The sequence below is a fragment of the Larus michahellis genome, chromosome 3 (genome assembly GCF_964199755.1).
Source record: "Larus michahellis chromosome 3, bLarMic1.1, whole genome shotgun sequence".
Classification (NCBI taxonomy): Eukaryota; Metazoa; Chordata; class Aves; order Charadriiformes; family Laridae; genus Larus; species Larus michahellis.
Genome location: NC_133898.1, coordinates 21841407 through 21859613, shown reverse-complemented (window position 1 = coordinate 21859613; position 18207 = coordinate 21841407). Strand labels below are relative to the sequence as shown.

The window sequence follows — 18207 nt, the reverse complement described above, 5'->3', positions numbered from 1 at the left end:
CGTACCCACTCGCTAGACATTTCCATATAGGAAAGCTTACTAGAAAGCAAGGCTTTATGATCTGCTCTATCACTTCTGAAACATTAGTGAGGAGCCAAGCAATTAAAAAAAAAAAAAGCAATTAGCTATTTTTCCTCCCCACAGTTCCTAGGAGATTATGGCCAATGCACCTTTTGTAGTGTTTCTAGCAGCTTCCTACTTACTGCTTTCCCTCTGTGGGACACAGACAGAAAGTGGGGAAAGGGAAGCTGCAGGGAGAATCCCCTGTATAAGGACTCATCCAAAACTCTTTCCGCTCTTCCCACACATCACCATTTACTCCCAGGGTCTATCAGCACGTGGCTCAGGGGCAGTCAAAGCGCCTAGTCCTAGCTTCTTGATACAATAAGTGTAACATGACGGCTGAGAATACTCCATGATAAGTCACCTCAGAGTCTTTATTAGGAAACTGCTGTTTTAAAAAACCTCTGGGTTTTTAACCATCACCTGTTTTGCTGTGACTAACTTGTGGCATTTTGACTGTCCAACAGCCTGCCAATAATACCGTCTCTGCTTAGACTTCAATGGACTGGAAACACGCCAGTCACAGGATTCAGCACTGTCACGCGATAACTCGTTTTAAATCCAAGTATTTAAATCTGCTGAAGTATCATCTTATCTGTTAATGCTCTCATACATTGGAGACAGTCACTGAAATTAAGGAATTACTTTGGTGTTCCCTGACAATTAGCTTATTTTGCAAGTACGATGAACAGCAAGGATAATAAGCAAGGTTATTTGTGTACTCTTCATTTGTAACTACAACCTACAACTTCCCTATGCTTTTAATTCCTTTAGCATTATTGAGCTCTCTGGGGTAACTAAACATCATCCACCGGTTCAACCCATTCCTATTAAGAGGATGTAAGTGCATCTCTCCCATTCCTAGAGATATGCCACTTGCAGACAAAAACTCAGAATTATTACTGTGAGAAGAACTGCACTTCCCGGTTACTGGATACTTTGGAGCAGGAGGAAACACTCCTTGCGTCTCTCCGATGAGGGCAGAAAAGCTGGAATAGCTTTACTCGCATTTGGCAAGGAGAGAACGCATAACCTGCCACAGAGCCTACTGCTCACATTACCCAAGGACTCTTTGCAGCGGGAAGTCTTTTTGCCCCCCACTTTGCCCAACATACCTCCTCTCACCATTCCTTAAATGCAACAAGACAAGACTTAGTGGAATTTTTCCATTTACCACCACAGATAAGAACACCAACTACAGAAAACCCCGAAGAACTGTAAACTCAAACCAGTATAAGGCACACAAATCCTCTGATTCTGCAGGGACAACTCCAATGGTAACACATGCACCTCTTTAGTGCTGACAATATGCTTACACCGCTCTGAAAGCTACGGCGAGTCCTGCCCCAGTTTCCAGTATGAGCCAGCTGCCCAAAGTACGGAGAACACGGTGGGGAAGAAGGAGGTCAAAACAAACAGGGTCAACTTGCTTTAAAGGCAGCCAACACTATTAGTTTGCTTTTCTTGAACTTTAGTAAAGGCATTCTAAGAATAGGAAAGCACAGGCAAGAGCATCAAAAACATGAACGGAACAACAGGGAAAGCAGAGGATAGAACTGAAATGAATTGTGATTTTGTGTAATCATTATGTTAGGTTTTAATATTAAGAATACAAGAACAAGAGAGAGAACAACAGAAGGACAACAGATACTGGGCCTGGGGACCAGAAGATGTGGATTCCCCAAACAAGTTCCTCTGCATAAAGGAGAAGTGAAGAAGAGATGTGCTATTTGTTTCACAGAAGGAAAAAGCCTCACAGAAGTTTTTCACACAGGATGAAGATGTCAAGTCATAAGAAAAGCAAACCTAGACCACAGAATTCAGAGCCAAAGCAGAATATTCCAGTCCACTAGGAATTACCATATCCAAAGTACAACACACAAGCTTGAAAACACAGTATGCACTGAATAACTTACACAGGAAATTCCAGCTCAGAACTTGCAATCTGCAGGTTTGTCTCTGGTATAAGTACTATGGTGTCAGGAAACAGCAAGTTTCTTGCAGGACATGAAAAATCCATGATTCAGATAGTTATGCGAAAGCTGAGACTGTGCTGCTCTTCTACTGGCTGAGTGCGGCATGGTAATTGTAGCACCAGGAGAGAACATTATCCCTGGCAGCAATCCTCCTTCCACAAGTCATAGGAAAAAGCGGTAAGCACAATGAATTAACAGATTTTTCTCAGTGACATCAAGCTCCTCTTTGTCCTCTCATTCTCCTCACCGCAGTTTTCTTACCTCCACCCCTGATCCCCTGCTGCTTTGTTGCAAATTTCTTCCTCAATAAAGAACAGTTTCTCAGCTACTCCAAAGCATACGCATCTCCCACAGGTAGCTAAGGGGACAAAAGGAAAATTATATGGGAGGTCTCAACAAGCAGCATCCAACTTCTGTACTACTCTGTTAGGTTATATGATAAAAACTCTTCTGCACACTCATAAAGGAGCACAGAGAGACAATGGAAGGGGGAAGCCCAAATAATACCCTGCTGGGATGCTCCCAGGCCCATCACAGGAGCCTATCAAAGGCCCATCTTTGCAAGTCCAGAGGAGCAGAGGGGCACAATGGCAGGCAGGAAGGCAAATTAAGGACTCCAGGGACAGGACATCCTGCCCGGTGTCCTCACAGAGCTCTCCCAGGACAACTTTAGCCCCATTGTCCAGGCCTGAAACTCATCAAGATGAGTCATTGGGAGAAACAGTTTGGATCACCTTTCGGACTAAGGGGGATTGCATAGGACATATTACTAGAGAGATGCAGGGGAAGACTGTTTTGAAACTTCACAATCTAAATCAAAACAGCCAAAACTCAGTTGAAGACCTCCAACAGAACCTAGACTACTACAGAATGAGGCAGCAGCATTCTTAGCGAGTCAGAACTAAACTAGCACACAGGTCTGGAATGACAGATAATTGCCTTTTTTTTTTTTTGATAGAACATACAGTTATGGCAAGTAGCTCATGTAACATTTAAGACACATTGTCTTAAAGCACATATCACAAGACCTGTATTAACCCAGACCAAATTCCCAGACAAACACTCAGCTTTTAAAAGCACAGCTGTACTTATCCATATACTACTATGCTATTAAAGATTTCTTTATTTCATTCCCAGAGGTAGTTCAAGCAGTTCATCCACCAGAGTTCTACAGACCTGTCATTAAAACAGAAGTAGTATTTGGAAACCACTTTGTTGTTGTTTTCAAGCAAACCAGAATGCTAGTTTGTGACAACACATTAACATTTGCTTTCCAAACACAGCAACAGCACACATTTCAACTCCTAGGCAAGACTGCAAAAAGATTCTAGAAAGTCTATCCTACCAGCTAGACAAGTTTTCAGTAGTTCTGTGCCTTTGCTCTTTCGAAGTACTGCAACACTAGCTTCCCTCTGTAACCATGCAGCTACAGCAACCTTTTAGTCTCTTCTACCAGTGATGTGAAAACAACCCCTGAACTGGACACACAACCCGTAAGTATGACATGTGGAAAAATTGCCTCTAGATACATTGAAGAGCATCGTCTATTTGGACAAGCTGCAGATCTTCACAACCTGCAATTCTTCTCAATATGCAATGAAAAAAAAGTGACATACGCCTCTCCGTTTTCCATGTATTTCAGGAAATGATCAGTTATAAACGGCAAGCTATGCAACCTTTACAGGCTGAGAACGCATTTTCACTCTGCATTGTGTACTGTTCCTAGGTTAAGACACAATGCCTGTTATGAACGCCACTGCTAATCCTGAACAGATTTTGAACTACCTTCCAGCAGTCTTTTAAGTCACCATCTACACATCTAAACATGAGGAGGATCAACCCTAAAATACTATTGATACAGAAATTCCACACCTTAATACTAAATATTTCTCAAGATGTATTTGAAATCAATGCTGTTTGCATTTCACACAGAAATATGTGACCAATATTAAATTGTCAACCTTATCAGTTGATTTATATTTGTTTTATTATAAAATAAATACAAACCAAGGCGTTTTTACAGAAATATATATAAAAAACTCTAGAACAGACTCAATCGGGTCTGCCTAGAAGTTTTAGAACTTTACAAGTCAGTTTCACAGACAGGAAGAAATACAGCAAGAACCTTAAGGACACGTTCTAATCAAGGTTGTACAGAGCAATCTGAAAGACCAGATATTCTCAGGTAGACAGGATTGTGCTTATTCACAAATTTCTTCAGTATTCGAAACCTTTTCACCTGAGCCTTGCAGCCTTGGTGTGATACATATTTAAAGTACTTGCAACCTAAGATAAAAAAAAAAAGCAATGTAAATTATACAATAATACAAGCAAATACAAAACACTTTCACTGTTTAAATAACACATAAAGATCTAACAAAGTTTTCAGTAATGAAAGGTAATAAAATAATCCAAGGCATGCACATTAGAGACATAACTGCAGCATTAAATAATCTATCCTCATTTGACCCAGAAAAACATTCCACATTATATATAACTGTATGCTGTGTGTTGCAAAATATTTTCTCTCTCTTAACTCTTCAAATAGATTAGAAAGTAAAATCTCAAGAGTGTAAAGAAGTATTGATTTCATGCATTAACTTAATGTGTTGGAAAAGGAAAATATAGGCTCATATTGACACCAATAAGCACATAAACTTTATTAAAGAAAATTAGAGCTGGAGCAATTTTATTAGCCATCTGGTAATAAAAGCTGGGAAACACTTGATACGATATTACTGAAAGCAAAAAAAAAAAAAAAAAAAAAAGACTTTCACAATAGAGATTATTTTATGAAGTCCAGAAGATAAAGTTATAGAAAAGCTGACAATGAACAACTCGCCTATCAACCAAAATGGGGTATGAGCTGTGGTCTCCACACCATATTCTCATTCTTAATTTAGCAGCTGCTTCTTGGCCCAATACTCCACTTGGTTTTGGCAGCATTTCAAAGAATGCTACTAAAGAGGTCATATTCTTCACCTTCTTACCAAACTGCTGATGGTTTTCACTCAAGACCCGCCTCCCTTCTCTTCTTTACTGCATTACAACACCCCCATGGTCCCCAGCATTTGCTGAGACACTGCTACACTGGCATCCAACAAGCAAACTCTCTGCAGTCCTCACAAGATTCACTCAGGAGCATGTTGTGCATTTTTCAAATTGTGGTTTGAAGGTTAAACAACAAGCTAAGTAGTACTGTGACTGCTCAACAATGCCAGATAAAACAGAATTCTAACCCAGGAAGACAAGTTATGCAAAAAATGTGTTTCGCTGTCAAATATCAAACCAATTTAAACATTTTTCTCATGTTCAGCTTGAAAGACAACAATCTTTCCTAGAAGAAAGAAACTGCATTTCTCCCAGGGAGTAGATCAACTGCATCCCATCTCATTAGGGCTAGAACTAGAAGTTATTTTTGTTCTAAATAGTGAAAAGGAAAGAACATTTAATACATTTAATATTACCCTTTCCCAGCAAGATTCCAGCTACCAGAGCTTTTTCATATGAAAGGCTTTCATTTTCCTGCCAATTCCTTTTTGCCGAGTAACGGCTAAAATGGAAGGCTGGCCACCAGTCCTTTCTGGAGTTCCACTCTTGCTGGATCCAGTCAAGATGCTTCTCAGAGCTGCAAAAAGGTAAAACAAGTTACATAAAAGCTTAAATTGGGATGAAAAAAGGATTAGGAGGCGCTGAATTTTATAATCAGCTTGCTACATGTCTCGAATTGCTAGCAAAGACACACTGACCTTACACTGCAGACTGCAACGCTAAACAAATATTTTTATTTTTTTTAAATCCCTGGCAACACTAGCGAGGCAGGAGACGAACTCTAGCAGTCTTATTTAGACTTGGCAGTAACACAGATTATGGTGTGAAATGAAGCAAGCCTTTGACTTGTGCGCCAGTTTGTCAATAGTAATTAGAAAGTTTCTTCAAGTTTGTCAACAACTTAGTAGTATGAAGGGGTTTGTTTTTAGAAAAGGTTTGTGTTACTCTATGCATACTCAAAGGCTAACTTACCTCAAATACTTATCCCAATAACTGTTATGGAATAAAGACCTTAAACCAAGCATTTCAGAAATAGAAACTACCTACAACAGGGAAGTGATATTCCCGTAAAACAACCAAGATGCCCAGTATATTTCAAGATACTCTGAAGTTGTGTCTTCAAATACAAAAATGCAGACAAAGTTAGAGTATCATACCATTTTTGCTAACTCTATGCAACAACACTCCTAGCTTTAATCCACTAGCTTTTGGACCTTAACGGCAGATGCTGTGTAGGTGGAGGTGGCAATAAAACAGAAAAACAGGTCAAATTAAGTACTGAATTAATTTACTGTAAATATATAGGGCTTAAAAAACACAACACCCTGTTTGTTGGGCAAAATAAAGTCTAGACATTAGAAGCCTTCTGGGCACAGACTGCCTGAGATGGCTTCTTCTGAAATCAGAGGCCATGTCTGCCAGCATTGGCGAGGACACATCAATCCCCAGGCACGCCGGCTCAGCTTTTAATAACATACTGGCTGCATTCTGTACCAGTTACCACCATCACACCAGCCTGTACACTACCAGCCATGCCCCTGCTGCAGCCCAGCAATTCTCAAAGCAGCTTCAAGCAATGCACACATAGCAACAAAAGTAGGATATCCAAACACTTGGTTTTCCACCACCCCCCTGAAAGAGGGAGGTTAGTCATGGGCAGCAAATGCTACCCGAACATCTGAATAACTCTTTCTCCATAAGCATGTAATGTGGTTAAAAAAAAACCCAAACCAACAACTTTTTCAGGTGACGACAATACTGGAAGTTTGGGGATTCCCCTCAATAATGATTTCTTCTTTTCTCCCAATGAAAGCACACTGCAGACAAGCACTGCCACAGAACTCAAGGTAAGCCAGACAGCGCTTCCATTCACCAGCAAGGAAGGCAAAGGCTACGAAGGGTCGCTTTGTCAGCTGCCCAAAGGTGGAGACTTGGCACACATTTGGTTTTAGTACATCACATCAGAGATACCATACTTACATTACAATTTGTTTCACTTGTTTTGCCAAACAGCTCCATGCTTTTACATTTTCCTTCCAGCCAGCATAATCCAAGACCGCAAAAATAACTTCTAGCCCCAGGCGACGTCTTTTTCTTTTCTCTGGAAAAAGATTAGGCCAATTAATAAATTAAATAGATCAGGCTGAACTCACTAGTAAGCAACATGTGAAATACAGTTCTCCATCCTGCGTCCCCAAATGCTGCTACTTTCCCTATTACAGAGGGTTCTCCCCGTTGCCTTCTGCCTCTTCCAAGAGATAAAAGTTAAGGAATACTTCCCGGCTCCGGAGCACAGTTCATACCAGAGACACACTGTCCCTGCTCCCATCCAGGTCACAAGAGCGGGCACACATAGGACCACTCACTTATCCCACACTGCTTTACTTACAATAGTTGCTGTTTCCAAAGCTCGGTGCTTCCAATGGGCACCACTGTTCAACATGTTCTTCCCATGGGAAGATAACACGTGGCCTCTGAAACACTTCAAATCCTGAGATACCACCAAACCCCCCCCCCAAAATGTGGGACGGACATGAATAAAAAAAGACATTTCACATCAGCAGTTCTGTATCAGCAGAGTTCTCAAAAAAGAAAACCCAAAACATAATAACACACCTGACATATCACAGCAGATAAATGTGGGAAAAGTCATTTTAACAGTGCAAGTTTCTTCAAAAATCAGATTGACCTCATTAACTATGAGAAGTTAGCAAAGGTGTCATGCATCAAGAGAATAAAGGAAGCTTCAGCCAGGGGGTTGTTTTTTCCCCTCCCAAAGAAGAAAAGCAGAAGAGAACAATCTTGATTCAAGGATATTTCACCAATCTGCTGACCTGCTGGAATATACCAGGTCACAAGACAGACAGACAGCTTGGAATACAATTGATCAACATGGAAAAAAGTGTCCAAATTGGAAGATTTTTCTACCAGCTTGAAGGTCAAACCCCCTTGAAGAGGAGGAAGATGTTGTTCTTTGATCAATAACAACGAACTAAAGCATAGATCCATCTCAATTCCTCCAGAAGAGAAAGAACAAATAAATAAATCAGAGACCCCAAAAAGGGAATAAACATCCTGACATTCAGAGCAGGGTACCTCAAAAAAAAATAATGTGAGTTATTTTTGACATCCTGGTTGTGCCTTACGAAAGTTTGCTCTGATCAGCCTTTAAAATGAGAAAGACATTTGTTTAAAGAAGTTTGTAAATGCCTGCTCACACATCCAACTTAAAGGTTCCTGTGATAGGAAAGGTGTTTGTTTTTTTTCCCCCCCCTCACCAAACAAAACTACTTCAAAAAGCAGAAAGAAGGCTGCAGAATAATTTAAGAGTATCGTTCTGGATTAACATAAAGGAAAAGAGCAAAGACATTTAAAGACTTACTTGATTTTTGAAGCATGATATTAAAATCTATCATTAGTTCATGAGAAGGAACAACCTCATGCAAGATCTGAAAAATAAAAATAAAAGCACAAAACCCAGATACAGTTTTTTAACGTGAAAACTTTTGAAGATTTCTACCTGATCAAGAGAAGCAGAGGCTTCAGAGTTTTACATGTTTTACTTAGGAAAATTAAGCAATCTGGTACTTTAATGTCTTGATATAAAGAATGAATATCTAGGTCCATTTTGCACATCTGTGACACTACTCTGGCACAATGGATTAAATACTTTGATGTCTGCTGGAAAACACTATATGTGACAAATACAACATTCTCAAGGAACAGCCCAAATCCATATCCAGCGTTCCCTTTTTAGAAGGCAACATCATTTCCTTCCTAGGCCAGTTCTAGCTCCTCCGTCTACTGCTCTGTGCGTTGGATCATGGTTCCTGGACCTTTCAGATGAGTTCTTTGATCTTGTAAGAGATTAGTGTAGCAAAGCACTGCTAAGAAGATGGAATTTTATACATATATGCTACAGTTTAAAAGTCTAAACTTTATGAAGCAGTTCTATAACATCTGCCCTAACGAAAGCACGTTAGTGCCATCAAGTGGCAAAACAGACTGCAAAACATTGTTTGCAAGAAGCTACCAAGATCAATGAGCAAGGGCAGGGAAAGCAGGAATTTAAAAGCAACTATACAAAAGCTTAATACAGCAAGGCCTTCTCTGCCAACAGCCAGCAGAAATCAACTTCTATTTTAGCTTAAATGCACAGCTCATTGAAAACAAGCAGAGAAACTAATTGCTAGACAGGATCAATATGTAAAAGAGCAAGCATCTAATCATTTCTTCAATATTGTAAAGATCAAACTGTAACAGAAATCAACGCATGTTACGTACAAGACTGCTGATACAGACTTCTGGAACCATGTAAACAGGTTCTCTTAGCTTGTTTACCGACTTTAAGAAGTTATACAATGTATCAGTCAAAGGCAAAACAAAGACTTTAACTCAAAGACAGTAAAGGATCCTGTTTGCTCTACCCATTAGCATCCCTCCCACTAACTTTCCTCTAATCTTCTGCTTCCCACAAAGAATACAATATGGGAAACTAGGTAACAGGAGTTCAACTGAAGCAAATTGTCAGACCACTGTGCAACATGAATGACCACTGACTGTATCTACTGTATAATATATACCTTGAGTGCAGATACGAGTGATTTCTTTGATTCACCATGTCTCTTCAGGAACTGATAGAGGTAAACATGAGCGTTGGGATTAGCAGGAAACTTTGAGTTGTAGGCATATTCATTTAATACTTGGCGGGCTTCAGTATGGTCTCCGTAGAACTCCAACAACTAATGGAAGTTAAGTCTGTCATTAGTTTGACATATAGAATCATAGATTATTTAGGAATCAAACTCTTACAACTAATTTGGGGCTGCCACAGAACTATTCAATAGCACAGTCTGTATCTACCACAGATAGGCAAAAATTCACACATAGAAGCCACTACAGGAGAAAATTCCTTTAAGACTTATTTAATTGTCAAAGAATTACCAGCACTTGCTCACTGCAAAGAGACACTGAGGCAGCCTGCCATGTTTTTAAAGAGAGAACTCAATGAGAGAACCTGGCAGCTGTCAGCACCAAGTAAAATTCCGGAAGATGTGCTTAGAGAAGTCGGAGCTTATCAGCATTTACAAAAAGTAAGTGATTTCAAAGAGATTTTAAGATTAACTTTATTTCTTAATTCCAAATTCTAAGCAGATATTTAAAAAGAAACCCAGACCACAGAGGGATTGCGTGTTTAGTGTCTTTAACATTTAGTGTATCCAGAAAAACACCGCCCTGCCAAAAAGAGCCAATTTGCTTTCAGGAATTTAAACAAAGCAGCTGTGCTCCAGTTTCTGTACTACCACCATGAAAACAAAATATGCAAGTTATTTGTCTATTTCTTTTTCTTGGCAATGCACAGAAAAAGTCCTTTTTATACTCCGCACAGGCTCTGCAGTTCTACCAGGAGTAAACTGTACTCTAAATCAAAGCCAGTGAGATACATGTATAGATGTATTGCTTTTAAAATACTTTGTTGTCACGCACACACATATAACAAAGCTGCAGACAGACATCTTAATGAAAATTAATCAGGGAAACACAAAAGCAAGATATCTGTAAAACACGCCCTTACATCCACATAGCATTTCACAAAGAGATCCCAGACTCCGGGTATTTTAATGATCTCCTTTAAGTTCACTGCTGCCTTCCGAAAGTAACTATGCATTTCCTGTTCAACAGACAAGTCTTCAAATCCATCCTGACCTACCAAAACAGGAACGAATGCCACAAAGTTAGCTCTACGAATCAAAAGGGATCTTGAAGAGGTGCTTGAAGAGATGATCACATTTTGCGAAGCAAGGACTTCAGTTAGAGAGCTTTTAAGAAGTGAGGCCTGTTTCCTCAGTATTGAAACAAGTTTTCACTGCTCTTCATTCAAATTTATTATCACCCAATTTGAACTCATGCACAACACAAGATGTGTCCAGCACAAGGTCCATAAACCAAATTCAATACTTAGCTTCACAGAAACAAGTAGAGACACAGAAACAAGTAACTGGTAACGCACGGCCAGCAGGTATATGCACTATTAGACTCCACGCACACTTATCTTTAAAGAAACTGAAATTCAAACACAAGTTTTGGGAGCTTTTGCTAGCACTCAAAATTGTAGCAGTGGTCAAGCACCTACTAAGCCACTGCTACAAGTGGATACATTCCATTATTTTAGGTGATGCTGGCTGGATATAAGAAATGTGATTCAGGGAAGGAGAAAAAGTTTCAGAATAGCATTTCAGGACACTCGAGAAGGTCAGTTTGCCATTGCTGATATAGAATTATGTACTATCCATATCATCAAATTTTGAAGTCTAGTATTTCCCCTTTGGTGCCTCCATATGCAGATAAAGGCAGAAGAGCAGCCCGCCTGGAAAAGGCGTCATTGCAAACCATGGTGACTGCATAAGCAAGCAAGCTGAAGTTCACAGCCCACTAAGACTTACCATGCTCTAACAGGATGTTCTTCTGCTTAGACCAGTTATAGTAGTCCAACAGTCCCTTGTAAGCCTTAATCAGTTTCATTTCTTTATCCTGAATGACTGTTTGCTCTCCAAACCTCCAACTTTCTGACAAGGATAGGTTTTGGTAAGCTTCATCTATTAGTCCATTACAAAGGAGATGAAAGGTGTGCTCTAAACAAACCTGCAATTCAAACAGTCCGTTCACATCACAAACAGAGAGGATCTCAGCAATACAGCAAAGTTCTATACAGATGTGCAGGGAAAGAAGAGAGACTCATTACTAACATGCATATAAAGTATTGCAAACACTGTTAATGAAGTATTTTAATTAGAAGAGCATTTTATACATATTCTTTTAGCCAAAAAGTACCTTTACAATGAATTTTGGAGAAGAATTGTCACTAGGGCCAGGGAGAAGAGCCGAGAACCTAAGTAATTTTTTCTATCTGAACATACATTAGTAACCAAAAACATATCTGATATACAAAGATGTATCTCTGGGAAGGGAAAGGGCTGAAGCTCTTGAAATGTGTGGGGCAGAAAGTCACCCGCGAGGTGGTAGACACTCAGTGGTACTTAGCAAGGCAGCAGAAAGCAGTTGTTTCAAAAACCTGCTTGTCGTTACTAAGTGCTGTGCCTATTTAAGAAGATCCAGAAATGACCTAAGGAAATTCACTTGGGTTTGTTTGCTGATTTTTGATTTGGCTACCCAACTGCAGAACACCTGAAAGAGGGGTGTCCTACCATCCTATCGTGTTTATTAGGAACTGGATAGAAGTCTAAACCTTCAGCTGGCTCTAGTAAAGTCTTGTACAGAACTTCCATTGAAGGCCTTGAGCAAATACCACACAATGAAAGACAGAAGTACCGCCACAAGTGAGAAACGGTCAAGGAAACCAAAACAATATAGGTTTGAAAGAGACACCACAGAAAAAGAATTAAAGCTGGGTGACACAGGGGTCCACGGTATAAGGCCCACTGATTTACGTACAGATTAGCTGCTTGAAAACTGATCAGATAATGATAGCAAAAATTAGTACAACCTTTTAGTCAGGAGCACAGTGGCCAAGTTAAGGATTGGAAGCAAAACCGGGCAGATGTTAACGTGTAATTAGATGCTACTGAGGCATACATGAAAAATAATTTAACTGTTTCAAATTAAAAGATTGATTAAGGGATCTAAGCACATCTAAGGACTGACAATACACACCTGTAATAAAATACATAGATCAAAGTAGATAGAGTTAGGTATAGAATAACCCTTACAATATCATGCAGAACATACTATCTTTTTTGGCACTATTGTCAGCCATACACTTCAAGAGAGAGATTCAGAAACTAATACTCAAGTAAGTGTTCAGGTAAAGACATGGGAAATCATCAAGATTGCATTAAGTACACTCACCTTCAAATACCTTTTTACTCCTAAAGATTTCATCTGTTCTGTGAAAGAGTTCAACTCTTTCATGCTGCTACGGGAATGATGGCACAGAATTTCAGTTCCTATTCTCCAAATCATCTATTAATGGGGAGAAAGAGCTTAAAAAATAACCTTAGTACAAAAATGGCAACAGTCACCATATATACAGTCTTATCAAACTTGTAGTTACTGTAACGTGTTACATTTGAATTGTAAATAAAAATTAATACTAAGAGTTGTCTACTGCTATAGTTACCTACATGCTCATCAAGTAGTATTTTTACAGTCATTCAGTGGGTGCTTCATAATTGTTCATTACAAATGCAACACTTCATCAAAGCTTAGGAAAACTGCATTTGTCAGAAGGTCACCCCTTCTGTTACTGAAAACAGGATGTTTCAAAGTTACTGAAAACTTCTGTTTTCCCTTGCTATGTTTCCACCGAGACGCAAGGTGTATATAATTCTTTGAACTAGGCAGTAAAGATTATTTCCAATTAGATGTAGATTCCCATCTACATGCACTTGTTTTCAAGGTCTGCCCACGCAATGTAACCAAGTACTCCAACAGGCTAGCCAGATTCAAGTACCCCATTTACTTATTCATTTCCTTAACTCTGATCCCTTTCTACCTGCTTCTGTTTCAGTACCTGGTAGTAGTTTTGTAAATACTGGTAAAGACATGAATAAGCCCCTAACTTTCAAACAGATTCTGACTGACACAGCATGCCAGTGGCAAACACATTTACTGTTTTTCCATTTTGGAAGACTCCATAAAGACAACTTTTGATAGGTATGCTCCTGACGGAATTAACTTATACCAAGACAAGTTTTCATCTGTTGTGTCAAGGACCTATGTTAAAAAACTAACCAATATAGACCCCACAAAACCAGCCTGCGAGCCCAGAGAACTCTTCAGGAGCAATGAGCATCCTGCCAGGAAAACCATCAGACAGCACTGCAGATTCTTAGCACCCCTGAAACTGAGATCTCAGCAGAATTCAACCTCCAGCAAGATTGGCTAAACCCAGAGCAGAGGCATGCCTGTGCAGCGCAGATTTTTGGTGAGTAATTGGACAGCATGCTGCCCTGGGCGTTACCAATGATGAGGTCTGGTGTAATTTCTGTCCCCTGCCATCCACGAGTTTCTACATCAGCACCTGAAGAGTTGCTTATTTGTTTCTAGAAACTTCCATGTCTGGTTTTGTGTTTGTTGTGCTTTTTTTTTTTTTTAAAAAAACTAGCTTAGTTTATGAAAGTTGACAAACTTCTCAGGTCTTACCTCTGACACTTTTTTTTTAATTGAAAAAATCAAGCCTCTGATTAGTTAATTAAGACAAATGTTGTTCCTGAAGTATTATAGATACTTCTTGCAAGTATTTTTTCAATTGCAAAAGAACTCTGATAAGGGACACTGGCTTACCTCAGATGGACTCACATATTCTGTGGAAAAGTCCTTCTCTAGTGACTCAATATAGAAGGTCAGAAACTCTGCAGCCTTTTTCCACTGCTTTTGTAGCATGGCATCCTGAATGTAACTTAAACACATTTCCTTGCTCTTCTTGAAGTTTAACTTGTATTCATGGGAAGATGCTAAAAAAAACAAACAGAAAAATCAACTAAGCCCACAACTGTCACAGCCCTTACTCAGATAGCAATGGGCGTACCATTTCAGTATCTCTCTTATATGATCTCTCTCAGATGCTACAGAATTGGATCTTAAGCTACGTGGTTTTGAAGTTAAATGCACCTACTATTCTGCAGGGAAGCAAGACTATGGCAAAAGCTGGAATTATAATACAAAATGGTATTTTCCACAAGCAGCAGATGCGTGAAACGGTGACGAGCCAATTATGATATACTACTGCCCTTCCAGAATTAGAAGGCCACAGTGCTTTGATAACTTCACAGTACATTTTGTTATATTTTGGGGACCATTCTCTTCCCTTACTAATTGTTATCGAAGCTTGTGACCCCACCGTGCTGAAGATTTGCATACACATATATGGACATGCCATAGGCTAAGCAACTCCCGCTAAAAACAAAGGTAAACGTAGAAAATTTTTCTCTCCTGAGTACAAGACCGGAAAAGAGGCCGCTTCCCTTTTTAAATGAATACTGGTTCAACTCCTGTTACAGCACAAAACTGAAACCTCATTTCCACATCTGTTTAAAGCTCATGGCTGCATGCCATGGCCTAGCATGCCCCTACAGCAACGCTCAAGCCATAAGAGCCTCCTGCGAAGGAAACGCAGAGCTCACCAAACCACCTCCTATCTGGACGCCGCAGGCAAAGGAGTCACTCAAACATGGGCTTGAGGCAGTTTTATTATAGCGCATCCTACAAAGATACCTCTAACCAGCCTACCTGTAGGTCTCGTCTTTACACCTGTTTCTAACCTCAAAAGTTCCAAGTACGAAGCAAAAAACCCACAGCGAGCACCACCAGATCAAGCGCTCCGAGGACCATGGCGACCCTAGGCAACTCCTACTGTGCAAGCTGCTGAGAAGCCATCCGAGCTGATGAACAGCGTTGCACTACACAAAGCCATTTTGAAATAACGTCTTCTCCAGAGGTTTTGCGGTCACCTGCACCCACAACGCCTTCGTTATCAGTCACCTCATCAGCCATTATTTTAAGAGTAGCGCATACGCCGCCTTCCAGCGCCTCGCAGGGCAGGCGGAGGGGGGCCGGGGGCAGCGCTGCGGGCAGCGGGGTCTCCCACTGCCCTCTCGCCGGGGGGGGGAACCGACGGTGAGCCGCCGAGGGACGGAGGCGGCCTCACCAGCCGGGGGCAAGGCAGGGGCGGAGGGCGGCCTTCCTCCCTCATGGCGGCAGCGGGGGGACGGGGCAGCTCCGCCCTTACCCGGCTGGTAGAGGTGCGGCGGCAGGAAGGGAAGGTGCAGGGCCGGCAGCAGGGCGCTCCCCACCGCCGCCTTCTTCTTCGTCGCCGCTACCGCTGCTTCCTCCTCCTCCTCTTCCAGGAAGCCGTCCATGGCGCTGCGGGCAGGCCGTCACCCCCGCACTCACCGCCCGCCCGCAACAGCCATCTTTGACCTTGAGGGGCGACCTCGCCGCGAGCGGGGGGGAACGACACCTCACGAACCGCCCCGACCGCTACGAGCTATGCCAGCTACGCCGAGCTCCAGCAGCCGGCCATGCCGTGAATGAGGCGGCTGGGCGGAGCGAGATCCTCTGCCGGAGCCCGGTTTCTCAGCGGCCGCCCCCTCACGCCGCCGAACGGCGCATGCGCGGCGGGAGCCCCGGGAAACATGGCCGCGGCTCGGCCGTGAGGGAAGGGGGTTATAAGGGTGGTGTGGTGGGTATAAGGGCGATGCGAACTGTGGAGATACAACTGCCTCAGTGCCGCGGGTAGCAAGGCGGCTGGAAGGTTGCTGAGCCCCTGCCAAGGCTGGCTGGTGCAGGTGCAGTAGGCCAGGTGTGATGGCTGCCTACAAGGAACGGGGAACGCTGGCCGAGGGTGAAGCAGGAGGGATCTGGAAAAGCCTGGGAGGCTGTGTAGGTGTGCTCAGTGGTATGGCAGAGAGCTGCTTAATTGTACGCATCGCACGATTAGAGCGTTACTATGACTGATGCAATGGTTACTCTAAAAGTGATAGCTACATCCTGTTGTCACTTTTTCCCATTAGCTGCATTGGTAGTTTTCTGTTAGTTTGTAATTTAGTACATCATGTTCTGCAGAAGAAAAGGATTCAGAATGAAAATGTTGGGCATTGCAGAGCAATAACATTGCCCGTGCTCCCCCAGAATCCCCTGGATTCTAGAAATCTGCCTCAACCACGGGGCCTTGTTTGTACAAATTTGTGCCGGACGGAACCTGCTCCTTTAAATCACTTTTGCCATAGGGTGTTTTGGTAAGTGTTAAAGTCCAGTTTTCCAAGTAAGAATTTGCAGGCGTTTTTTTCAGAACAGCTCTGCCATGTGAGAGTGAGTAAATAATAAACTGGCTCAGATTAAAGGTTCATGTAATCCGGTATTCTGGTTCAACGGTGATCGATAACGAGCACCAAGGGAATAGTACAAAGCAGAACAGTTGTTTGTAGTGTCTAAACATTTAACCTCAGTATCATACCTTAATATAACATTTAATAAATCTATGTGGGGATAACAAAAGTATCCCTTTACTTTTTTTTTAATCTTCTTCCAATATATTACCAGCATTTCAGTTCATAAGTATTCTATATTATTAATTGATAGTTAACTTACTTGACGATAAACTGTTATATAGCACCACTTCTTTAACAGTGTCATCTTTGTCTGTCCTTTGTAATTTGTACCTTGTATGAGTGTCTCACTGATTGTTCATGTTCCTCAAGCGTGGTGTCACTTCCTACGTTTCTGATCTTTTGTTACATCGCTACCCTAATTTCACTATCCGGCTTACCCCACTTTATTTCTTAAAGTTTTCACATTTGCTGAGCGGTGTGTTACATTTGGCTTGTTACTTTTATCTTTGATTCTTGTGTAAACTTAGCCAACTGATCTTGTTAATGGGTATTAGTTACTTTAGCAGATACTTTAGTGCAGGAGAGATGGGAGAACTGCTTTGTAACTGTAGGCACATACAAAATGTTAGATTCCTTACGTATGGCGGCACTGCTCTCATAGTTGAATACATCTGCTCCCAAGATTGGGGTTGAAGACTGAAGGAAATTTTGTCTGAAATTGAATTAAGTGAAATATTTCCCTTTTTTTGTCACACATTGGGAAAAGCTGTGTGGGTTAATAAGTGGGTACGTTGTCACTATGAAATACTTGAAATTGTAGGGAATACCGGGCAATTGCAGTGGTAAACTTGTGTACACGTATCGACTGCGAGCTAGTCGTTATTGCACAACGAAGGCAATGACTTATGCAAGAAGTATATGATCTTGTTTCTCTTCACATCTCCCTTTCTTGCCCTTGTCTTTATGACCACAGAAACCGTTACCTTTTATCTTGGTCTCTTAATAAAGATAAGCTTGGTAACCTTGTAGTGAGGGGAAATTATAAACAGCTGTGTCTTCACAAGCAAGGGGACCTAAAGATCAGGCTGTGAATTAAGCCACAAGAAATGTTAATGTCAAAGGGAAAATTACGTGTCTTTCATTTGTACAGTCACCATAAAATGTTACTTGAATATATTTACTTCCATATTGTAAATTGTGATTAAATTCACCACTAAATTTTATGAGTTAGCTTTTTTAGAGCTTTTTATCAGCCAATATCAGGAATG

At 41.1% G+C, this 18207-nt stretch overlaps 1 protein-coding gene across 1 annotated transcript; it reads right to left on the bottom strand.

Annotated features, from left to right (window-relative positions):
* Window positions 1–2961: 2961 nt before the first annotated feature.
* TAF1A (TATA-box binding protein associated factor, RNA polymerase I subunit A) lies at window positions 2962–16218 on the bottom strand. Its single transcript, XM_074579067.1, has 10 exons — window positions 15838–16218; window positions 14394–14563; window positions 12957–13070; window positions 11534–11732; window positions 10666–10796; window positions 9674–9832; window positions 8473–8539; window positions 7071–7191; window positions 5507–5667; window positions 2962–4325 (listed from the first exon to the last, which is right to left on the bottom strand). Exons 1-10 carry the CDS (start codon window positions 15965–15967, stop codon window positions 4183–4185), a joined length of 1395 nt encoding a protein of 464 aa, XP_074435168.1. The 5' UTR covers window positions 15968–16218; the 3' UTR covers window positions 2962–4182.
* Between the last annotated feature and the right edge of the window lie 1989 nt (window positions 16219–18207).

What these genes read in the sequence shown, in the direction of transcription:
- TAF1A (XM_074579067.1), bottom strand. Translation starts at nt 15,967, where the DNA reads ATGGACGGCTTCCTGGAAGAGGAGGAGGAGGAAGCAGCGGTAGCGGCG. An exon ending in GAGTAAAAAGGTATTTGAAG is followed by an intron (nt 11,733 to 12,956) that starts GTGAGTGTACTT and finishes TTTGAATTGCAG; the next exon opens with GTTTGTTTAGAGCACACCTT. An exon ending in TATCATGCTTCAAAAATCAA is followed by an intron (nt 7,192 to 8,472) that starts GTAAGTCTTTAA and finishes ATCTTTTTCCAG; the next exon opens with AGAAAAGAAAAAGACGTCGC.